This window comes from Acomys minous (assembly GCF_964271855.1).
Source record: "Acomys minous genome assembly, chromosome: 9".
Lineage (NCBI taxonomy): Eukaryota > Metazoa > Chordata > Mammalia > Rodentia > Muridae > Acomys > Acomys minous.
Window position 1 is genome coordinate 76665498 of NC_140490.1, and position 17686 is coordinate 76683183.

At 41.7% G+C, this 17686-nt stretch overlaps 1 protein-coding gene across 6 annotated transcripts in view; it reads left to right on the forward strand.

The window, feature by feature from the left end:
* HECW1 (HECT, C2 and WW domain containing E3 ubiquitin protein ligase 1) overlaps nt 1-17686 on the forward strand; it is a 320240-nt gene that overhangs the window by 182321 nt on the left and 120233 nt on the right. For all 6 annotated transcript variants that reach the window (XM_084794159.1, XM_084794158.1, XM_084794162.1 and 3 more), the window contains 2 exons: nt 8347-8422; nt 13669-13838. In XM_084794159.1, the coding sequence (XP_084650285.1) occupies nt 8347-8422; nt 13669-13838 (246 nt within the window). The remainder of the gene's footprint in view (nt 1-8346; nt 8423-13668; nt 13839-17686) is intronic.

A 17686-nucleotide genomic window follows, 5' to 3' on the forward strand; every position in this document is an offset into this window, starting at 1 on the left:
CTCGGATTCATCTTAGTTCTGTGAAATGATAGACCCAGAAAAGATAAAATCTCATTTCCTTTGTCTGAGTAAATGAGGCCCTCACAAGGGAGCCCAGGTAATGCTCCTCAAGCCTTGCTGCTGGCAAATCCCAGATCCAGGGTGTATATTTTGTTTTTGACGTTGTTGTTGATTGTGTAGCCCAGGCTTTCCTGGGACCAAGTATTCAAGGATAGCCTTGCATCTGCAGAGATCATCCTTTCTGTGCCTTCCAAGTGCTGAGATGGTAAGAGTGTGCCACCAACTCCAGCCCCACAACCAGGATTTAAATCACGTTGTCTTTTCCTGAATTTCAGCCTAGCCTTTATCTTTGTAGTGTTTCTCGTTTTTCTTGTTAGTTTTCCCAGAGATTCATACAGCCTGTTTAGTTCGTATTCACCAATTTCTCCAACAATTCCCAAATTCGTTCTCCCATCCTACCCACCCAACTCCATAACTTTATGCCCTTTTTTCTTCTTTTAAGACCATTTTGCTTTGTTTTGTTATTTTTAGGGGTTGTTGTTGTTATTGTTTTCTTTTTTTTTTTTCTTTTCTTTTTTGGATTTTTGGGACAGGGTCCCTCTACATAGCCCCCGTTGTCCTGGAACTTCCTATATAGATCACTCACAGAGTGAGTGCTAGAATTAAAAGCATATACCGCCACACCCAGCTTAAGACCAGTCTTTTGCTGTCTAAACATTTCTTGGCTAGAGTGGTCCACTTCCCAGGGGCTCCATTCTTAGAGGGATCTGACTCTCCCTCTTCTAGTAGCTAACAGTGCCAAGAGCACCATAGCTTGGCATGGCTTTGTATGCCCAGCTCCTCACTCCATCCTGGGATTTGGTGTAGCTTGTGCTCTCATAGGTGTTATCTGTTCTGTCACCACAGTGAGTTCATATGTACAGTGGCTCTTGTACACTGTTTCCTCGTATTTAAGCACTGCCTCGGGCACCTACACTCATTCTGCCCCCTCTTCCACAAGGATACCCGAGCCTTACAGGATAGGCTGTGGTATACATGTTCTCTTGAAGACTGAGAATGTTGTGATATCTTACTCTCTGCATCTTGACCAGCTGAAGGTCACTGTGTTAATCACTACCTACTACAATTAGAAGCTTCTCCCATGAAGGATGAGGGATGCATTGACTATGGTGTAAAGAAATGAGTCAGTTCAGGCACCTTGCATACTGCTGAGAGGCTTCACCCAGCAACTGATGGAAACAGATGCAGAGACTCCCAGCCAAACATTAAACAAGTGGAACTTGGGATTCTATGGAATAGGGGGACAAAGGATTGGAGGAGCCAGAGATATCAAGGACACCACAAGAAAACATACAGAACCAATTAACCCAGGCCCATAGGGGCCCATAGAGGCTGAGCCACCAAGCGGAAAGCGTGCTTGGGACAGACCTAGGCCCAACCATGGGGCAGCTCGGTATTCATGTGGGGCTCCTAACAGTAGAAGCAGGAGCTGTGTCTGACCCTGTTGGCCACCTTGGGATGCCTTTTTCCTAACTGGGCTGCCTCACCTAGCCACAACAGAAGATGCATCTAGTCCTACTACAACTTGGTATGCCAAGGCAGATTGATATCCATGGGAGGACTCCCTTTTTCTGAGTCTTTTCTGAGGAGAAAGGGAGAGTTGAAGGAAGGCCTGGAAGTGGGGTGAGAGGGAGTGACAGGGAGGAGAGGAAGGAGAGGAAACTGAGATCAGCATGTAAAATTAATTAATTACAAAAAATAAAAATAAATAAATAAATGATTCAGTTTAATACTATGCCTATTTAGCAAAATAATAGTAGTGGGTCTATCCTAGGGCCTATCACTCATTTAGCCATAGGTTCTTAGCCTGATGATGATGCCAGGCATGGGTTGAATCCAGTGGAATGGATCTTAAATATAATCAGAAAGTGGTTGGTTAGCCTCAAACTTTCATGCCATTATTATACCAGTGGGCGTGTCTTCCCAGGCCAGTAACTATCATGGCTTTCAGGGTTTGTAACTGGGTAAGACTGATGATTAATTTTATCCCCTACTACCTTGCACAGCACCTTCCAGTACCTTGAAAGCTAGCCAGTTGGTAAGGTTGAATCCCTGGCCAACAGAAAAGAAAAGACCTTAGAAGGAGACTCTCCAGCCAGTTGAACCGTCTGCAGGCTGTGCAGTGTGCTACAGGCCTCCATCTTTCATGAGCCTTCAGTCATGATGGGGTGGGCTTTTGGTGATGCCCCTATCATGGCATCATTAGTTCTATTAGTAACCCATCACCCACATTCCTGTAGGTGACACCCCCATGCGGAAAAAAAAAAACCTCACTAATTCACTAAGTTGGACTTTAGTGGTAGCTGTACTTTGGTCTGTCATCAATTCCTTCTTCCAGTGACTAGTGTCATAAAATAATGTGAGAGGTCAGTGCTGAGCCCATGTGGTGCTGAGAACAGAGAGGAAACCTGGGCTCTCATGGCCATATTAAAACTAGGCATACGAAGGTCCAGGGAGTGCTGCAAAGAGACTCACCTGCAAGCTGTCGGGTATAATTAGTTTTTAGGGCGACTATGCAATTGTTGCCTTATTTCTTGATAGTATGAAACAGTTTTCAAGGTTGTTTCTCTATTTGATTTATATCACATTAAGACAGATAAAAATATTTAAACAAGTGTTCTTCCTTCTCAATTAGCTACATGTTTAAGGGATTATCATTTTTAATTAGTAGTTCCTTTAAACATATGGTGTTGTAATAGAAGACAAACATAGCTTTAATTTTGCAACACCAAGTCAGTTATTGGTACAATCCAGTGAATTTCTGAACTAAAATAAGCTTTTGTAACTGATCTGAGAATTTAAGCACACTGCTTCAAAGAGAAAATGTAACTAAGTTTCCTTGAATCCATTTTGAATGTCTACTTTCTCGTTGATTATTGCTGGGACTGCATTAGTTTTTAAAGAAGAGTTACACCTATAAACATTATATCATGTCCAAAATACCACTTGGTTAATATATGAGAAAACAATAAACCTGTAGTTCTTTGGAAAGAAAAACAGAATGTCCAATGCTCCTTTGGTATAACCAATACTTAATTTTGATAGTAATAAATTCCAAATACTTATTAGTTCTTTTCTCCATCTCCTTTATCTGTACCATTGGCAGCTATTGTGATCCTTGTAATTTATTCTTGATATTTTGAGGCTCTCATTTGTTTGGTAGTCTTAAGATGAGAACCTGTTACGGTAAGAGGTTATTGAAACTAATGCAGGGGGCTGGAGAGATGGCTCAGTGGTTAAGAGCACTGACTGCTCTTCCAGAGGTCATGAGTTCAATTCCCAGCAACTACATATGGTGGCTCACAACCATCTATAATGTGATCTGATACATACTGTATACATAATAAATGAATCTTTGGGAAAAAAAGAGTTTAAAAAAATTTAATTAAAAAAAAAGAAAAGAAACTAATGCAAATGTAAATTAAGTGTAAGCTCTGTGACTGAGAACTAGTGGTTACTGTACATCCAGTATGTGATGCCCACAAGGCTGGAGCATGAAGCCTCTTGTGCTAGCATGTAAGGAAAAGTGTGACAAGGAGCGCAGTGTCTCTGTTAGCCTTGTGAGGAGGTGGCTAAGGGTGTGGAACTGCCAAGCACAGAAGGGAAATAATGCAAGACTGGGAAGCTGGACACAGAGGACAGAAACACAGGACATGAAGTGACACAAGCACAGTGGGAAGAACATCTGAGTTTTGCTAGATCTGAAGAACATATGGCTGGTTTTTGCCACATTCCCTACTGAACTTTATTAATTATGTTTGTTGTCCTTGTTATATTTCTTAATATGTTGCTATTTCATTGGTAGTAATTTGTGAAGGTAAGTTTCTCCTTACAGCATCCTTCCCTTGTTTGCATTTGCCCACTGCATTCTACTGTCTTTTAATAAGCACATGTTATGCCTTATACATCAAAGCATAGAAATCCATCTAGCTATCCACTTTCTCAAATATGACTTATGATAATCTGTCCACAGCTTGCTCCATTGCCCACTGAAAACTTCCCAGGTGCTATATCAAGGCTTTGTTCTGAAAGAAGAATTTCATCTTGACCTTCTCCGCTCTGTGGAGACATCTGCAGGGCCTACTGGCCTTGAGCAGAAGCCCTTCCTCCGTACAGCCTTACAATTTTGTTTAAGGGTGAATATTCCATCTCCAGGTGGTCTTTGTTTGCACCGTATCAACAAGACCTGTTGAGTCCCCTAGCACAGCTTCTCACCCCTACCTTATGAAACTCCATCAGCTACGGCCCTAGCCATGCCAAGGCCTGGGGGCCACAGGTGCTGAACAACCATAGCAGCCTTGAGAGGAGTATCATGCACCTAGGGGAGGGCCAGCAGCACAAGAGGCAGGGGGATTACCTGATTTGGGGGACACAAAATCTGAGGCACAGTACCCCCAGATTCCTAGTCTCTACAGTGCAATGTACTTCTCCTGTTATCTGTCACAGTAAAATTTGGTGACAATGCTTTCAAACAGCACTAAGCTGGGTTAGTTTTTTTTTCCAATGAGAATTTTAAATAGAACACAAGAGAATCATTTTGAAATGTTTTGGTTTGTTTGCTTGCTTATTTGTTTTGAGTAGAGGGTTTTCCAGTCCATAGGCCAAAGGAGACATAGCCAGACCTTAAAAGGGCAGGAATCCCAAAATGTCACCTATTTCTCAAATGTAGTATTTGTTTGTTAGTTTGTCCCCACTAGTTGTGCTTATAAAGAATTGCTTTCATAAACAGCAAGGCCTGGAAAAATGTTCAGAGTCATCTGCACAAATCAGCTTAGTTGGATCTAGTCAGGTTGTGTGATCGCACACAGCACTACAGCTCTGTCTTCAAGCACGTCCTGACCTCCAACCCTGATCTAGAAACCTACATTACATACATTTGGGGAAATTTTAATTTTTGACTTGGATTTTGATAGTTTTTTATTACTGAGCCCTAGAACTTAAAGTGTTTTGTTTTGACTTTCAGTCTTGGAGGCTTTATTCTATGGTTGGTTAGTCCCATTGTTTGGCAGCCTAGGTCAGACAGAATGCCATTGGGAGGGAGCACATTGTAGAGGACATTGTCCATCTCATAATGGCTGGGGGGTAAAAAGGAGAAAGAGAAAGGGTTTGGCATCCCAAAAACTGATTCGAGGGCAACTGCTAACAACCTACCATCTTTCTACTAGGCCCACTGCCTAAAGCTTTCACAACCTCCCCAGGGCTACATGCCCTAAGAATCAAGGCTCTACTACATGGGCCATCGTGGAACATTCAAGACAGACCTAAACTGTGGCACCCACCATAGGAGTCTTCTTTTTTTTTTTTTTTTTACTTTATTAATTTATTCTTGTTACATCTCAATGGTTATCCCATCCCTTGTATCCTCCCATTCTTCTTTCCCTCCCATTTTCCCCTTATTCCCCTCCCCTGTGACTGTTCCTGAGGGGGATTACCTCCCCCTGTCTTCTTAAAGTAAAAAAGTAAACAAAAATGTAGTATTTCATCTATGATCAGGGCATGTTGAGTAGATAGCCAACCTATTACTGAACATGGTAATTGCTTGTGTGTTTATGCACGCACATGATTGTGTAGGTGTGCATGAAAGCCACAGGTCAACATCAGATGTTGCTCCTCGGGAGCCATGTGCTTTGTTTTAAAGAAAGCTTCTTACTAGGACCTGAGGATTGTGGTTGGGCTCCCTGACCAGCAAGTTTGAGGGATCTGGCTCTGCACCCCCTGAGCTGGACGTTCACATGCATGCTAGTACTTGGATCATAGGAAGCACTTCAGCAGCTCAGCCATCTCCCCAGTCTCTCTCGAGTTCTTTCGTGAATTAATTCTGTTTTTCCATTTCCTCCCCTTACACATTCATAACTTATATTTACACCATGTCTCTTATAATTACCTAAATAAAAACAAAAAATGAAATTTTATTCATAATTCTATGATGAGAAAAAGTCTAAGACTTAACTTATTCCATAATGTTATTAAAGTGTCTATAAGTGAAATAATCCCAGCTAAACCAGGCCAAGAGTTCTAAAGAAAATTTCTATTTCTTAACCTTCTTTCTGTTTAGCCTTTCTCAGAGGGCAATTTTAGAATCCATTTTTATTTGAAGCAGATATAAGTCAAATGCTAGAGATAAAATAAAATAAGTCCAACCCTGAGTGTTTGTGCTAAAATAGCACACACGACTTATTAACATGCAAAGGTCAGTGCTGCCCAAATATTTACTAGAAGATTTCAGAATTGTTTTCTAATGGGATATTTATGAGGCTGTCTGCATATTGTGACTTTAAATTCTGTCTCTATTCCACAAAGTCAAGGATAGAAAGGGAAAGCAACTTCTAAGAGTAAAGCTAAGATACATATTCTTCCAGCTGTAAGCTCAGAGGCAGCATCTGCCTTGTTCCCAATATTTCAGCAAAGGCTAAATCCTATTTGTTTGTTTTTATTTTTGTTTTTTATATAAAATAACTTGTAAATAAATAAAAGCATCACACATCAAAATTAATCAAGCCCAAATTCCATGTAACCTAGGCAATGTATATACAGTTAGAATTGCTGTTAAGAACAGATGCTATGAAGCATCACACTAAATATTACACTTTCATTATCAAACATATTTAATCACTTATCCATCACCCCCAAAAAAATCCCTGATAGATCTAGACCTAGAAAAAGATCATCTTTCTATCCTCTTTTATGACTCATGTTTATTATCTGCCTTCGGCCCTTTCTCATCACCATATATTTAGCTTTTCTTATTTTCTCTTCCTCACATTATACTGTACTAACATTTAAATAAATGTATAATGCTTTGTTGGCTAAATTCTGCATATGAGATATAATATGTGGTTCAATTCTTTCTGAGACTGGACAATCCTGCTTAAAGCTTATACATTTTCCTGCAACTTTTAATTTTATTTTTTTAGAGCTGAGTTTCATCTAATTCCAATAAATTTATTTACTAAGTATGATTCATTTAATCTATTATAACATACAGTAGAAAAGGTAAGTTTCCTGGTGTTTTCCCCACTATGGTTTGGTTTTATGAGGCAGGGTTTCTCTGTATAGCCTTGATTGTCCTGGAATTCAATCTGTAGACTAGGCTGGCCTCGAGCTCACAGAGATCTGCCTGCCTCTGCCTCCTGAGTTGCGCTAGTACATGTGTTTGTGTCATCTTTAGGACAATATTTATTTTATCATAAAAATTTATCTTCATCTAAAATGTTTTACACCTTATTCCGTCTTTGTTCGTACATTTAGATATTTTAATGGCTCTTGAGTAGGCTAGTCCACCCTGAATGAAAGCCATTCCATTTCAGAGAGGGCCAGAATTAGCTTAACATCATAATTTCCTGGGTACCCTTTTGACATTTTTTAAATTATACATTCTAAGGGCACAGCTTACTCTGCTTACTACACATTTTCTCCTATTAAAAGACAACACACAAGAAAGGGAAAGAGACAGGATTGTATTCATTCCATCCTTCTGTCAAGTTAGTCCGCGTGCAATACCGTCCTACTCAGTGTTCTATTGCTGTAAAAAAGACACCATGACCTCAACAGCCCATAAAAGAGAGCATTCAGTTGGGGCTGACTTACATTCAGAGGCCCACTCCATTGTGGCCATGGCAGGAAGCATGACAGCACACAGGCAGACATGGTGCTGAAGAGGTAGCTGAGAGTTCTACACCTGGATTAGCAGGCAACAGGAAGAGAGAAACACTGAGCCTGCCTTGCACATTTGAAACTCCAGTGCCCACCCCTAGTGCCACACTTTCTCCAGCCATTCCACACCTACTCCAACAAGGCCACACCTCCCAAGGGCCATTCCCTGGTGACCAGGCACTCAAATCAATGAGCCTAAGAGGGCCATTCTTATTCAAACAAGCACAAGTATCCATAAACAGGCTAAGCCGACCTCATCTATAGACTGAGCCCCAAGTTACATTAAGCATAGGTTTATATCCCTTCTGTCTCCTTGATTGCCCCTTAAGAACAACCCAGAGTGACATTTATTTTGATTGTCTATATTAAGCTTACTTAATAGGATTTTCTGAAATGCCCCAAAGCATAATTCTTTCCCAAGGAGCAGAATTTCTTACAAGCCACTTACAGTACAGAAAGGAGAAGAGAGGAATTTGGTTCTAGAAGAGAGAGGAGACAGGGCGAGACAGCACAAGGGTGCTGCCCAGCGTGTTGCAGATCTTTCTCGTTTGCATCTCAGTGTCCCCTCACTATGGTGCATTATCTCTTTTGGTGGGTGTCTTGCTTATCTTCCATTTTTCCTTCCTTTTACAGATTTTTAAAGGTATTGGCTCTGAAGAGACTGCGCAAAGTCAAGGAAGCAGGAGGCTGATCAGCTTCTCCCTCTCAGGTGTGTGTTGCTCACCTAGATGCCTCACGCAGTGCACTCATTACTTTCTGTTGGTGCCATAAAACACCATGAGCAGTGACAACTTAAGAGTGTTTATTTAGGCTTACAGTTCTATAAGGATATGAGTCCATCACAGCAGGTACAGGTATAGCAGCAAGCAACAGGCATGGTGAAGGGATCAGGGGCAGGGAGGGCTCATTATCCACCATAAGTAGGAAACACAGAAAGGACTGGAAGTCGGACAAGCATTTTAAATTCACAAACCCATCCTGTAACTGTTGTTTTTATTGCCTCAGATGAGGGGATGAGATGAGAGCCATTCCCAAGCCTTTCTGGGTCTTTCTGAACTCTCGCTGGCTGGTTCAACTCAGCTGTTCTGGCCTAAACTTCTCTCCAAGCTGGCCAATCAAATTGGCTTCTGTTGGCTTCTGACTGAATTGCTCTGCCTGGCCTCAAACTAACTCTGGCACTGCGCTTTAATCTTGTGGGCCTTCTCATTCTCTGGCTTCACCTGTGTCCAGCTTGTTCTTTCTGCATCCTGTCTCTGTAAAACCATCCTGGTGAAAAACTCTCAGGAAAAACAAAAACAAACAACAAACAACAAAAACTCTCAGGAAAAAACTTCCCCTTCCCTCCCTCTCTCCGCCTCTCTGCCTGCAGGGCTCTTAAGCAGCCTCTCCTTCCTGTTGTGTTCCAGTAAGAGTTGGGCATGACCGGTCTCTGACTCATTCTGTCAGATCTTCCTCTGCTTTGTTTCTTTGTCTGCCCCTCGGTTAGAAATCACTTTCAAACGAAGCTGCTTCCTTCTACAAACGAGCCTTACCTCCACTGCTTGGGATTAAATGTGTATCCTAAGGGCATGTCCGTATTCCAACCTGTAATTGACTGTGTGTCTGCATTCCAGCCAGATCACATAGACCTTAGAAGGTCTTCGGATGTGATCCCCTGCCAGAGCAGCCGTGTTTCTGGATTGGGGTTCCTCTACACCACCCCATGCAATGTACTTCCTCCAGCAAGGCTACGCCTCGCTACAAGCCCTCCAAACAGCACCACCAAGTAGGAATCAAGTGTTCACATGCCTGAGCCTATGGGGGACATTTCTCATTCAGACTGCCATGTGCAGTGAACCAGAATAACAGCCTGACTTACAAGCTGTCGGGTCCCAGCCCGCTGGAAAAATCAAATCAGGGTTCACCTGAAAAAGGGAGTGGGGACTGAAAGTAGGATACAGAGACACGAGAAATAACGAATCAAGTCAGGAAATTTCTGATCAAGATTTCCCTTTAATGCAGACGAGTCAGACTTTATATTGTAAAGTCAATAGGATCTAATCTGATCTCTCTCTCCCTAGCTCCCAAGGCAAGAACACAATAGCCTGAATGGCTCTCTGTAAGAACTTCCTTTACCTTCCAGGTGTTTCTCAGTAGGGATTTCCCTACTTCTTTTCAAAGGTAAAAGCCAAGGATGGCCTGGAACACAAAGACCTCCTCCGGCAAAGCTCAGCAGCTGGAAGGTCACAGCGTCCAGCCTAAGCATGGGATTTCTGACATGGCAGAATTTAGCACGGCTCCCCACAGCAAGCTTCAAGTTATTTGATCTCTTTGTGCCTCATTATCTTTACCTGTGGGGCCGAGGTAAAAGTAGAAAGTGTCTGGGCAATTCCCCCTTGAATATGCAAGAATGATGGAAATTCATTCGGTAACAAACGTGGAAGTGTTTAGCCACTGTATGAAGGGAAGTTTGACTTAATAGCAGCATTAAGAGTTTACCAAGGGCCCATGAACGAAAGCCGAAGGAGAGCGGCAGCCATTCGATCCTAAACAGAACCTTCCAGGCGACCCACTGAGGCAGAGCAGATCAAAGTGGAGCTAATCACACCAGCACATTCACTAGGCAGGGGGCCGGATTGGTTGAATCCAAATAAAGTCCATTTCAATTTAGTCAATTTTAAAACTGATAGTTGAACATTATTCAAAGCTTTTCCTGGGGAGAGGAGAGCAAAGGTGTGTTAATCCTGGGTGAGGAATTGATGACGGATCAAAGAAACCATTCTACTGAAGTCAAGTTGGCAAATGAATACGTTTATTAGGGTCATTTAAAAAAGCTTGGATAGCTCAGAGGCAGCTGCATCTCTGAGAAGCCTATCACGTTATGACATAACAACTGCATTATTAGAGCAGGTTTATTATCCTGAATTACTATCTGCAGGATGAGCAGGCTGCACAAGGGGAGAGCCTTCTCCCAGAACCTCCACTGGGCAGAAAGATTGTCTTCTCCCTGCTGCTGTTTTCCGCTTCAGTGATCTCTGGGAGAGGATCTTGTGGACCATGTATGTTTCAGTTATATAGACTTGTAATGTTGTTTACTTCCTAAGTCCCGCTTCCTCCTCCCTCACGGAGGAAATGTTTCAGTTTGGAGGAAGTTGATGAGTAACTAAGAGTATGTTACTTTTTAGTTGTCATGACTCCACAGTAGTTCTGTAGTGTATTGACAATGGAAGAACTAGATAAAGAATGATATGAAAGCTTTTCAATCTGTACAGAACTCTTCTATAAACCTGAAATTACTTATCATTAGAAGTGTAAGAGAGGGCTGGAGAGATGGCTCAGAGGTTAAGGGCACTGACTGCTCTTCCAGAGGTCCTGAGTTCAATTTCCAGCAACCACATGGTAGCTCACAACCATTCATAATGTGATCTGATGCTCTCTTCTGACCTACAGGTAAACACACAGGCACAATACTATATACATAATAATAAATTAATTAATTTTTTTAAAAAAAGAAGTGCAAGAGAACACTGATCTGCTCTGGTAAGATGATACACAAAGGCCAGAACATCGCACAATATATCCCAACTAAGCCATTGTCAAGAGAACGAAATCACATAAAGTCCAAATTCTACTGACCACATCTAGAAAACTGCATCCTTAGCTTATGAAAGCAATGTTCCATAGCATGTGTATCATGGATCAGAGGTCCCATGAGCTGTTTGGGGAAGTAAACTATCACCTGTGGCTTTCTAGGTTGACGTGTGTCCAATGAAGCAAATGCATGTTTAAGAGTGCATCCCAAATAGTATCCTCTTCAGGTGGAAGGGAAAAAGAGGGGAGAAGGGAAAAGTTCATTTTTTTAAACCAGGATAAAAAACATGTAACCCTTGGGTTGCCATCTTTATATTTCTATTGAAATGCTTAAGAAAGAAAATAGCTGTACCAATTTTCAAAAAAGGTAGAAACAAGAAATATCACACAAGAATTTGCTAGCAACCAAAAGTAATTTCTCTAACCAAAGCTCCAGTGTCATCTTGAAGTTCAAGAAGGGTAAGGCTGGAGAAAGGACAACATCTCTGTTCCTTGGTCCCCATTTTGTCTCTGCCATGCAGATATAAGCTCTAAGACATACAAGGAAGATTTTTTCTGTACCCCAACATTATTCAAATCTAATTAATAAGGTGTTCTGATTTAAATCATCTCCTGTTGTCCATGGTATATAATTTTATTATTCAAAGATGACAATTTTCAGCAATGAAATGTAACTGGGACTATAAACTTGGAAGCTAAAGAAGAAAGCCTGAATAAGTCACAGATACATAATATTTGTCATTAATATATACCTACATTCACTTAATTCACTGTATCTATTTATAATGAAAGTAAACACTGTACCAGGAAGAAAGCTCAGTGGGTAAAGATGCTTGATACCAGGCCTGACTGTCTGAGTTCAAACCCTAGAACCTACATAATGGAAAGAGAGAACCAACACCCACCAGTTTTCTCTGACAGCCATGAATGTTCCAGCTTATGACACACACATAAAGAAAAAAAGAAAAAAGAAAAAGTAAAAGAAACCAAGCTGAGCAAGCATAGTTAATAGGCCAGCAAGCAGCTCTCTTTCATGGCACCTGCCTCTACAACCACTTGAGTTCCTGCCTTGACTCTCAATGATGGACTGTGATCAGGACATGAAAGCCACATAAACCATTTTGTCACCATGTTGGTTTTGGTTTGTGTTCCAAAATTGCAACAGAGAAGCAAGCAAGGGCACTAAGCAAAGCCCCCAAATATCACAAAGATGATAAGACACAAGTAGGCTGTGTGTATAAAATCAGAGACGAGCATTCTAACAGAAACCAGCTGGACAACCAAACTAGAGATTGACAAACCAGGACTACAAGACTTTCCCATGAAGAAATAATACAAAACTTGTCTTGAAAGATAGTAGAAAAAGAGAGTAAAAACAATTGAAGAACATACATTTAAACTAGACCCCCTCTATACAACATAAAAGTATGTGAAATCAAACATCTTAAGTAAGACAGCTGGGTTGCCAAGGTCCCCTCTTCTTGATGCCAGTTTCTCATGACGCCCATCATTGATAACTGCCTAGCTCCATGGAGGCCATGTTTCTTTTTCTCTGCTCTTTCAAACCCTGCTGTTTATCCTTACTCAGTGAATTCATATTTGTTGTAAAAATTACTGCCCTTTGTTTTCTTGTGTCTTGACCTTGGAAGATAACTTTCTATCTTTGATCTACCACATTTCTATTTCGTTTTCGTCTATGTCCATCACCTTTGGTGATCGTCATCCTCTCATCCATCCCCTTCCTCTTAATCTGTTTGTGGAACACCAGAAATTCAGTCCTCCCATGCAAAGTAAAGTGCCCACAGGGGCAGTTGAATTGATGTATAAAAAGGATTTCTTTCCCAAATGCAACATGTGCCAGGAACTATTCCAAATAATAGTTTGTAGAGATACACATCAGTCGTTGTTTGTACTAAGATAGAAAATAGTCTAAACGCTGTTTTTAAAATAAGTTTCAAATATAGGTTAGCGACTTTTCTATGGCTATAATAAAATAACATAACATGACCAAAAGGGACTTACAGATGAGCTATCTTGAGCATGTGGTTCCAGAAGGGTGAGTCCATCGTAAAAGGAAGGAATGGCAGAAGATGGCTGGATCAGGAAGCTGGGAGGTCACTCCTTCAACTGGAAACACCAAGCAAAGAGTAAACAAGAAGTAGGACAAGACTATGAACCCACAGAGCCTGTCCCCAGTGACATCTTGCACCTTCCAAAGCCTGCCCAAACAGTGCCATTAACAGGGACAAGTGTTTGAATATCTGAAACTACGGGGGACATTTCTCATTTAAACCACCGCATCGTGTTTTGGATTGTTTGTTCTTGCATAGGACATGTAGGGACTCAACCTCATTAAAACATACTTAAATGTCATTTATTTTATAGATTTCCAGGCTATGGGATTGAAGAAAGGAATGTTTTTCAACCCAGACCCTTATCTGAAGATTTCCATTCAGCCGGGGAAGCATAGCATCTTCCCTGCCCTCCCTCACCATGGACAGGAAAGGAGATCTACAGTCATAGGCAACACTGTGAACCCTGTCTGGCAGGCAGAGGTAAGTGTTAGGGAGTAGGGGTTCTGAGAGAAAGATAAAATGATCAAATTAAAACAAATGGTGATAAGCCCACCCCTCTGCTCATCTTCTAGTGGAGCATAGATTCTGTTCTTAGACTCGTGGCCATGAGATTTGGACCTTAGTAGAGAGTCACACTCCCCAAGGGCTTCAGCTCTGAAGTTCTTGGCCCAGACAGCAGGAGGTAATGTGCTGTCACAGCTGCTCTGAGTGTAATGGGAGGATGGCTTCCCTCCAGCCCAAGAGTCAGTCCAAGAGTGAAGGAAGGAAGGAAGAAAGGAAGGAAGGAAGGAAGGAAGGAAGGAAGGAGGGAAGGAATAGACAGAGGGAGGGATGGAGGGGATAGAGGGATGGAGGGAGGGAGGGAGGACGGAAGGGAAGGGAAGGGAAGGGAAGGGAAAAGAAAGAAGGAAGAATGGGGCAGAAGGCAGAGAGAGATGGGGGGGTCCTAGTTAATGCTCAGCAGGGACCAGCTTGATCTGTGTATCTCACAGTAGATACAGGGTGTTATAATCTTACACAAGCCTTCATCTGCAGGGGACTTTTCGATTCCTGCCAAAAGTTACATTTTCTGAGCAATTATCAGTTAAGACATTTTTCCAGCTAACAAGGTCTTTAATTTATACAAAGAGCTATGGGAATCAGCTCTGCAGACCTCCAGCTGTGGAAAACTGGCCCTTCCTCAGGGCTGTCTGGCAAATGTTTACCTTCCCAGGTAAGAGCGAGCCGTTCTGATGATCAGCTTGTCGTAAGGCAAGCCTCAGCAAACTTTACCCAAACTTGAGTCAGAGGAATAACTTTAGTTCACTTCTTATCTGTTTCTGTTGACTAGGAGAAACTGGTTGGTGTGTCACCTATCTTAAGGTTAGACCTGAGTTACAGCCTTCAGACTTCTTACTCCTTTGTAACCCAGCATTTTCTAAGCAAGCTTATTAGTAAATCCTTTTAATCATACTTAAGCAGTGTTAGTTACTCTTTTTTTTTTTGCCACATAGCAAGTAGTTTCTTTTCTAATTTGGAACAGTTACCTGTAAGCAGGAAAAGCACATTTAAATGTGATTGGTCACAGTTCTCCCCATGCTGTCTCCACAAAGAACTCCAAACTATAAATGTGGTCCTCTGCACAGCTTCCGGACATACCAATGCCATCAGCTTCCTGTGGTAGATAAATCAATCAGCTCTAGAATGTTCCTGATTTAGTAATGCAGTCTTCTATTTAAATAGACATGAAGCCTACCTTTTCGGCCCATCTTAGTGGTTTGAATAGTGGTGTGCAGTTTGTTTACATTATCATCGTGTCAGTGAAGGAGTTTCTCTACTTCTGTGTCTCCTCCAACAGCCAGGAGTTAGGGGTTCTTCAACAAATTATGCACCGTGCTGGACCTCAGTCACTACCCCTTCCCCTAGAGATTATGCAGGAACTTGTCACAGCCTGCTGGGTTCCTTGACCCTCAGCTGATGACTGGAGAACACAACCTGGCATCTATGTGGTTGGAGGCACAGGTGGCTTGTGGCAAAAATGAGTGAGTTATACAGGCAGAAGGTGAAAGTACATCCGTGCAGACACAGTACACGGCTCAGAGCCTAACTTTACCCATTGACAACTCTGTAATTTTGAGTCATGAGCTATCTTTTCAGCTGGGTAATACCCATCTACTTAAATCCAGCTGTAACTGATGGATGTGGATACCGCCTAAGGCACTTACGTTAAGCATATTTCTTGCTTTGTTATTCAGAATAGATCATCCTTATCATATGAGTGGAATTTCCAAACATCACAGACAAGAAAGTGTAGCTAGATATTTGGTGCCAGACCTGTTTCGTTGTCTCATAAGTTGTACCATCTCCTTGCTAATTCTCCTTTCCCAGGCTCCCCAGAAATTATTTTTAGAGCTTTTAAATAGACACAGGAAAACACTTGAGCTACCATTAAGAGTTATTAACAGATTCTAAAACATTGAAAAATACCACTATTACAGAATATTGAATTTATGGTGACATGTTCCTGTAACCCTAGATATTCTCACAATAATTTTTTAACTACTTACTGCATTCCTGGGGATAATGCAAAATGCAACAGCAATTAATTGTATCTGAAAAATGAGCAAGTTTGCCTAATACACTGCCACCAAAATATTATAAGTCCTAGAAAATATTTTTAAATCCATATTATCAGGATGGCTTGGGATTGATTAAAAGTGTCAACTAAGTGCCCTTAGCATTATGAAATTATATGAGTCTTTGTTTAAAGAGGTTTTTTCTCTGGCAACATATTGACAAATGCTCTTATTTTCTATCCTCGTGTTTGTGTATTACATCTAAAATGCTACCATTGAAATTAATGCAATAAACCTCATCAAAGAGCTATAACATAGACAGACATCACTCACCTATGCCTGAGGCCTTGGGCTCTATTCCTATCACCACAAAAACAAACAAAATGAAACATAATCCCACAAAACATTTGGCAACTTAATGCCAAGAAAACATTTCTTTTGCACCTGTAGAAATCCTCAGTCCCTGGCAACTGGTGCCAAATGGCACACAGCAGATTTATGGGTGTATCTGTCTATCTAAAAGATAGGCCCTGCGTTAATATTTGATAAATATCTTTAATACTTGATAAGACTCAGATTGAGGAAAAATTAGATACTTTTTAACTAACTCTTTGAGAATTTCATACAATGTGTTTGGCTCATACTCACCCCACCCCCAACTCTTCCCAGATCCATTACCTTTTCCTTACCCACAAACCTTTGTGTCCTCCTTTTCCTTATGGCCACCAAGCCCAATTTGTGCTATCTGTATAGACGTAAATGTGTTCTCTACCTCTGGGGTGTAGTTGACTATAACCTCAAAGAAAGTTGATCCTCCCTCTCTCAGCCGCTAGCCATTGTCAATAGTTCCCTGAGCAGGGGTGAGACCTTGTGTTCCCCCTCCCTTCTCCATGGTAAAACAGTCTACCTGAGCTTGATTGGGTCTCACACATACTGCCATAACTGCTGAGTTCGTACGTGCAACGTCCCTCCTGTGTCCAGAAGGCACTGTTTCTTCATAGTCAACCACTACTTCTGGCTTTTCCACAAGGAACCCTGAGCCTTGAAGGGAGGGGAGGGGAGATAATTATTTCTGTCTTGGAACTAAGCCCTCTATGGTCTCTTAGTCTGTACACCTGACTAGCTGTGGGTCTCTATGTCAATCACTATTTACAACAAGAAGAATCTTCTCTGATGAGGGTTGAGAGATGCACTAATCTATGGGCATAATGACAGGTCATTAGGAATTGGTTTACTGCTATGCCCAGGTAGCAGTATTGGGTTCCCTGATTGGGCCCATGGCCCTTCTAGCCAAAGGTTCTTGACCTAGTGGTGGTGTCAGCTAAGTTGAAGTTCCACACCTTCAACTTGTGGCGCAGGCCTGAAATCTAATCCAAAAGCAGTTGGCTACCCTAGGATGTCTGTGCCACTGTTGCTCCACTGAGGGTACCTTGCCAATTGTTATTGGCCTGGGTTCACAACCGGGTGAATTTGTGATTACTCTCTGCTCCAGTGGCATGCACAATATCTTCCAGTACCGTGAAAGTTACAGAGAAGCAATGAAGCTTCCAAGTCTGTCCCAGCCACTTGTTTACTAAGATTCAAGTGTATTGCCTTAAGAAATATATTTAGTGTTAAGCTTTCTTGAAATTTCCTCCACCAAAAAAAATTAGTCCACTACTGCAGTCATGTTCTTAAGACCTAGGCAGAAGGTAGCCAGGTTTATTGCCAGAATATCACAAAGATGGCTTCTAGCCCAGCTGTTCCTGATATTCCCTTCTGGGTCCCCGTGAG